Source organism: Temnothorax curvispinosus, unplaced genomic scaffold (genome assembly GCF_003070985.1).
Source record: "Temnothorax curvispinosus isolate PA1 unplaced genomic scaffold, ASM307098v1 QBEX01004305.1, whole genome shotgun sequence".
Taxonomy (NCBI): Eukaryota; Metazoa; Arthropoda; class Insecta; order Hymenoptera; family Formicidae; genus Temnothorax; species Temnothorax curvispinosus.
This window is the reverse complement of record NW_020214085.1, coordinates 1-4,256: the sequence shown is the minus strand read 5'-3', so window position 1 is coordinate 4,256 and position 4,256 is coordinate 1. Positions and strand designations below refer to the sequence as shown.

At 37.6% G+C, this 4,256-nt stretch overlaps 1 protein-coding gene across 1 annotated transcript; it reads right to left on the bottom strand.

Moving 5' to 3' along the window:
- Positions 1-6: 6 nt before the first annotated feature.
- LOC112453405 lies at positions 7-4,247 on the bottom strand (the record flags this gene model as incomplete). The annotated part of the gene is made up of 2 exons (XM_025014185.1): positions 3,853-4,247; positions 7-2,952 (listed from the first exon to the last, which is right to left on the bottom strand). A coding segment is annotated over exon 2 (2,946 nt), but the record flags the coding sequence as incomplete, so codon positions are not given.
- Positions 4,248-4,256: the final 9 nt, after the last annotated feature.

Below are 4,256 nucleotides of genomic sequence, written 5' to 3'. Positions count from 1 at the left end.
ATGCACAGCAGCGTCAACTGCCAACTCCCACATACTCTTTGGTAATCCCGAGTCGAACATATATGTTCTTATTTTCTCTTGCATCGTTCTGTTAAACCTTTCTGCAACTCCATTATGTTCCGGAGTGTACGGTGGTGCATATATGGCTTCTATATTTTCTCTTTTTAACACTTCTTTAAAAGCACCTCCCGTAAATTCCTTGCCTTGATCTGACTTCACATAGCATAGCTTTTCTTCTTTTCCTAGTAGATTTCTGGCGGATATTAGGTATTTCTCTAGAGCTTCTCCCGATTCATCTTTCGTCTTCAAGGAGTAAGCTTTCGCTAATCTAGAATAATCGTCTATAAAGGTTATTATAAACCTCTTTTGTCCTGGATAAGATGTAGGTTTTATTGGACCCATGATATCCGTATGTATCACTTGTAGTGGTCTCTGTGCTCTATTTCTGTTTTCTTTAAACGGCAATTTTGCCATCTTTGCCATTATACAGACTTCACACTCTAATATGGAGTTATCAAACTTAACTGTCTCTAATCTCTTTTCTACTTTTTGTAGCTGTCTTAAATAGTTTAACGACGCATGACCTAATCTAACATGCCATAACATCGCCTCATTTATTTTCTCTAATTTCTTTACTTTTTCAATTACTGAGCTTTCACACATTTCTTCTATATTCTCTAATGTTTGTATATCTTCTAACTTAATGACTTGATCGAGTTCAGCATTATTGTATTCTATATTTTCGTTCACATTTGTGAGCTCTCCTTCATTCTCCCTCCCAATCGCAGAGCCAACATCGTCTCTTTCGTCTAATTCTCCCTCCGAAATTGATAATTCATTGGTCTGAATGTTTGCTTGCGATTGTTCAGGAGACTCACAATGTGGAACAATTTCTGCTCTACATCTATACACAGCACATTCTACATTTTCATTGTCCTCTATATTATTGTTTTTAACCTCAAATTGCATAATCCAATTTGGTTTCTCATAAATTCCTTCAAAAACAATTTTATTTGTTAGTTTATTGTGAACTTTAAACACTTTATCATCTAAATAAATACTGAACCCTGCATCAGCCAGCTTTCTTAAAGATAGTAAATTTTCGGATACTTCCTTCGTTGCAATTACATTTGTTAATTTAATTACTTTCTTTTCTTTCTCATTTGTTAACAACAAAAGATCTCCTTTACCATCTATTGAAATGTCTGCAAGCTCATTCTTATTCGCGCATTTAATAACTCTATTATTACATTTTTCAAAGTTTGATAAAATTATATTCTTATTCACAATGTGATCTGTTGCACCCGAATCTACAATAAAATTGACTAATTCTTTTGAACTATCTCTATCTTCTATTACTTTAGCCATGCATAATTTACCTTCTTTTGGTTTTCCTTCAATTGCTGTTTGCGATGGTATAGTTTTCTTGGCTGGTTGTATTTTGGTTACTTTCCCTTTATTATCTACTCTTTTTGTTCCTCTTTGCGCAAATCTACCCTTTTTCTTTATATTTTTATTAACGGTTTTATTTGTATACCTTTTTCCTCTAAATCTGTTCGTCTGGGCTCCGGCATTAGGACAGCTATCACCCTTGTGTCCTCTAATCTCCTGGCAGTAATAACAGAACCAGGCCTCTGATCCCGCTAGTGGGCAGTCCTTCGCCATGTGACCCAATTTGTTGCATCGGTAGCACTTTACTTCTTTGTGCTCTTCTGCGGTAGCCCTCTGCACTCTAACCTCTGGTTTCTCTAGCTTCTCTCTAACTTCACTCTTAGTTTCTGCCTCTAACTGCATCATGAAAGATTTTATTTCATCTACATTCATTTCTTTAAGATTAGTTTGTCTTCTAATTAAATCTACATTCCTCAGTTCCGGCACATTAATTGACACAGCTTGATACAATGCAGATCTCATTTCTTGTTCTGTGAGAGGTACCGCATCTTCGCATGATTCATATTCTCTAATTATTGAATCAAAGCGTTCGCAAAAATCACTTACTTTTTCGTCTTTTCTCATTTTAATTTGATAAAGTTTAGTTCGTACCGATGTATGAGTAACGTTTACTTCACTCTTTTTATAACTTCTTAATTTCTTCAAAATTTCTTTTGGATCTTTCTCATGTAAAATCCTTTTATGATAATTTTCATCTAAATGATTGATTATTATATCTCTAACTAGACTTTTTCTCTTAGCAACTTTTAATTCGGAAAGATTTTCTGGATTATCAATGTTTGAATCTATTACATCTAATAACTCGTTATTCATTAATTCGGATTTTAAATAATCCATCCAAAGATCAAAGTTAGATTTTTGCGTTAGCTTATATTCTCTTCTAATATGCAACCTTTGACTGTTTAATTCTACTTCTAAAGCACTCTTAATTGTCTCTAAACTTCTATTTTTCTCGACTGAACAGACTGTTTCATCTAACTTTTTCTTTTTAGGCTCTACTTCTGATTCTTTAACCGTTTGTATACCGTTTTCTACTTTACTTTGCGTATTCTGTTTATTTACCTCTAAACGTCTAATCTTTAGTTTCTCTTTCTCTAAATTTACGCGGGCGACTTCTACCATGTTTTCCATCATGGAGATTGCTTGGGTCATAACCTTATCCAACATCTTCATTACCGAGTCCATTTTCTCAACCATCTTTTCTTGTTTCTCGTAAAGCATCTTTGTCCCTATTGATAGTACAGGACGATTTTCAGCCCATTCTCTATTTACATCTATGTTTTCTATTATTTTTGGTTTGCCACGTTTCGGGATTGCACCCTTTGCTTCAGTCTCCTTCTTGTTCTCTTTTTCTTCTTCATCTTTACTTATTGTTTTATTATCACTACCTCTCTCTCTCTCTACCACTGTGACCACGCTGCTGTCACTATCGTAGTCAACCAGTGAATCCTGGTTTTCTTCCTCATCCATCGGAAGATTTTTCGTCTTATCTTCTTCCATCTAAATCGGGATTCAAATATCAATTGAACATTAGCATTCCTCTTTTGACAAGATAAACCAACATTCATATTGACCGATAATAATTTACAATTTCTATCACTAGATCTCTTTCAGCGATAAAAATGTAATGCTTATGAGGCTATATAGAACGCACTGCAATTCACAATAACCCCAAAGCGAGAAAACCACGCGCCTCTGCAGGGCTATCCGCACGCGCACACCACTGTCCGTTGCGATCTCCAGCACTGCTGAAAAGATCTATGGGAGCTCGGGTTGATCACGCACGCGCACGGGGCCCATACAAATTTACGCGGCCTCCCTGTACAGTAATCAAGCTACACCGCACAGCTAGTCATGCTCAATTACCGACCCGATACATGTCGATTTTGAAAATTTATTCCATACACATGCCTGTATATATATATATATATATATATATATATATATGTGTTATGGCGTCGCATCGATGCTATATTTTTCAAATCGATCATGCGTCAGCGCGTGCCCGGCAACGCGTCCCTCGCGCCAAAATAATGACTCACTTTTCACGATCGGACTTTCGCGCGCCAAAAAAAATGACTCTCGCCGTTCACGATCGGACTTGCACAGGCACATCGCTTTTCCCGCCAGCTTGTTACCAAGCGGCATATATGTATCTCTTTCTATCTCACATATCTATCTCTTTATATCTCACTCATCTATCTCTTTACATCTCACTCATCTATCTCTTTATACATCTATCTCTAATTCTCTTATTGTCACTGTTGCTTCTATTTCTATCTCTCAAGAAGAAGGCAAAAACATCTATTTCCTTCTAACAGCATTTATCGAACGAACGTTCTTATTTGCTGAGAATTCTCTCGTTTTGCTCGTCAGCAACGAGGAATATTATTTACTTACCCTCTAATCTTCTAGATTCTTCTAAATGATTCTTCTAAATGCTTTTGTCTTCCCGATGCCCTTCGCCGGCGTCTCACACACTTCACACGTTCGACTTGATGTTTTCGTGCTTCGTTCTTCACGCAGGGAAATCGTGCCCTAGGCCCATAACCTGTAGGCTATTCGATAACGGTGACTGTATTCGTGGCGAGGTGGACAGGAAAAACACACGTATTTCTATAACTCTCTATATGATATATTTGCTCTTCGTGCAATACACGTCTGAACTCTATGACACCGTGAGCTCTTGTGAGCTCCCACAACGACCGCACGTAAGCGTGGCGCCCCGAGGCTCGCGCCACTCGGGAGCTGCCCTCTAGAAGGGCGGGAGCACGTCGCTCGTTCAAAGCCCGGCTTCTCATACT